The 2,895-nt window shown below is 25.9% G+C and overlaps 1 protein-coding gene across 1 annotated transcript in view; it reads left to right on the plus strand.

The window, feature by feature from the left end:
- The window catches only part of LOC115715613 (transcriptional corepressor LEUNIG_HOMOLOG-like), a 4,423-nt gene extending 3,886 nt beyond the window's left edge, over positions 1-537 (plus strand). Inside the window, exons 6-8 of the mRNA XM_061116663.1 lie at positions 1-2; positions 85-282; positions 373-537. The exon at positions 1-2 is cut by the window's left edge and continues 115 nt beyond it. Of these exons, the coding sequence (XP_060972646.1) occupies positions 1-2; positions 85-282; positions 373-537 (365 nt within the window). The remainder of the gene's footprint in view (positions 3-84; positions 283-372) is intronic.
- The last annotated feature ends 2,358 nt before the right edge of the window (positions 538-2,895 follow it).

Raw genomic sequence — 2,895 nt, forward strand, 5'->3', positions numbered from 1 at the left:
AGGTACACATATATAATAATAAATTTTACTTAATTATATAGAGAGTTTTAATATAATTATGTATATATGTTTATTAAATTTCAGGTGCATGAGAAAATTGTTTGCTTGGTATGTTGGGATTATGATGGTGATCATATTGTTTCTGTAAGTGAAGATAGAGTACAAGTTTGGTCATTATCTAAAGGACAATGCATGTATCAACTTGATTCTAATGGAGACCATTACCAATCTTGTACTATTCATCCTTTTTATAGACACACTTGGATAATTGGTGGTAATAAGGTAATTATAATAATAAAAACAAAACACTCATTTAATTATATATATGTACATATTATGTTACAACTAATCATATATACTTTGTTTGAGCAGAACCTGAAACTATGGAATCAAAAAGCAGGCCCAAAGGTATTGAAAGTTGTAGCTCATGGTGGAGATGTTACAGCTCTAGCTGAATCATTGGAAACTAATATGATTGCTTCAGCTAGTGATGATCAATGTGTCAAGTTGTGGCAAGAAAAAGACATTAATTATTAACTAAAAATAAAATGTGTAAGTATGTGAGATGATGGGATTGGGGTGATCAAAGATTATCATTCCTGAGGAGTGCTAATTACAACCTCTTATTACAACTTTTTAGTCAACCTTCACGTTCGAAATCACATGTCGAAATATTTTTTTTTAATTTTTTCATAGCGGTATTCGTTATAGTTACAATATCATCCTGTAAATTTTCGAAAAATTCGGAATAGTTTACAGTGCCGAAAACAGAGTTTCTGATATTCTAGTTTACCTCGCGCGTTCAAAAACTTCAAACGTATTTTTCGACACTGTAAACTATTCGAAATCTTTTAAAAATTTACAGGGATGATGTTGTAAGCATAACGAACACTCTCGTGAAAAAAAATTTTAAAAAAAAATATCCCGACATGTTTTCTAGCGTAGAGGTTGATTAAGAAGTTGTAACAGGAGAGGAGATTGACGGTAGCATTCCTCATTTTTCGTATAGCTAATTATTTGTTTTCTCGTTGTTTAGCTTAATTGATTAATGTTGCTTTTATAGTCCTATAAAATAGGGGTTTTGTTTGTTAACATAAGGTTATTGCTTTTGTATGAACATACATTAATTTTGCTAATTCATGTGTCTTTTGATAGGGCTTTTAAGTAAAGGATATTCTTGTTTGGGAATTTATAGTGCTTAATCATTCATATGTTTCATGTATATTACCTATTTATTATAAACTAAAATACATATAAAAACGTAAGAGGCATTTTGTTGTATGAAATAAGAATGAAAAAGTATTAGAATAAGAATGTGAACGAGAATATATAAAAATAGAAATAAAATTGAATCAAATTTAAAAAGTCATAACAAAATTGATTAAAAAAAATTATTAAATTTTTTCTAATCTTCTATTAGAATAATTTTTATTTAATTTATTTTCAAAATGGAATAGTCATTACACTAAAATGATAGGAAAAATCATTTTAATTGAATGACATTTTAATTAGCGACATGTTGAAGAATACCTCTTTCTTTTTATCACTTAACTAAATCTACATTAAATCTAACTTTAATTAAAATATACCTCTTTTTATGAATGTTGTTCCCAAAATACCCTCACAGTCAAAAAAAATAAAAAATTCCTCTCCACACGACTCAGGTCAGCAACTATATTTATAAAGGGATGATCACATGGCTACCTCTGCCATAGCTCTGACAATAAAATGGTTACGAAATTAATTTCAAAGAATTTTGTTTTTTTCTTAAAGTTTCAGATAGATGAAAGTTAAGAATGAAAAGGGAGGGGTGTAATTGGAAGAAATAATGTAAAAGAGGGTATAAATTATAGAATATTGAAGAGCACCTAAAAGTGAGATACACTAACTTGAAAATACCATCTAATTTACTCTTTTAATTATTAAACTTTAATTGAAATCTGAATAATCAATAAGACAAATAAATGAGTTAAAAATATAAAATAATTAGACAATATTTTATTATGTTGTTTACTAAACTATTCAAAAAAAATTAAATATCATTTTATTTTGTGTACATAACTAGGAAAGATAATTAAAATGATAAAATTTGACTAAATTATCATTGTTAAAAAGTATAAGTATTTTTTTTTACAGCTTTTCGAAGGATATATTTATCTTTTTTAATTTTTAATTAATAAAATAAAATAAAAATAAAGTAGTTAGAAAATGGAAAAGAATTTTTTATAAAATAGGAGGAGAACTTTTCTATTTCTTTTCTCTCTAATTCAATTGGATTAGGTGGCGTTTGGTTGGAGGTAATGAAATGGAATGGAATAGAAAGGAAATAATTTTCATTCCATTCTTTTGTTTGGTTGCATTTTAAAGTATTGGAATGACATTCTAATGGAATGCTCTTTCCACCATTTTGGTGGAATGGCTATTCCATTTTAAAAAGGAAGGAATGACCATTCTAATGTAACAAGAAAAAAAATTTAATTATTTTTTTATCAATTTTTTTTTATCCATTTTAAATTTTATTCCATTCCATTCCTATTCTCATTCCCATTCCCATTCCTATTCCTATATTTTCATTCCTCCCAACTAAACGCCTCCTACCTTCTCCCATTACAATATTTAGTAAACAAATGAATGAGAATTAATACTATGTAATTAATTTTCATTATCCTTGAGTAAATATGTTAAAATGTAACTAAATAAAAAAATAAAATAATTTTTTTTTTCTATTTTATTTTATTACTTCCAATCAAAATATGATTGTAAATTGTTTTATTTTTGGTTGAAGTTATGAAGAGATAGTACTAATACTAGACACATTATTTTTTTCTAATATTAGAAATATAGTTAGAGAATGATAAAATACATGATTGTCGTATATTCGTTTTTTTTTTTTTT

This window comes from Cannabis sativa, chromosome 5 (assembly GCF_029168945.1).
Source record: "Cannabis sativa cultivar Pink pepper isolate KNU-18-1 chromosome 5, ASM2916894v1, whole genome shotgun sequence".
Classification (NCBI taxonomy): Eukaryota; Viridiplantae; Streptophyta; class Magnoliopsida; order Rosales; family Cannabaceae; genus Cannabis; species Cannabis sativa.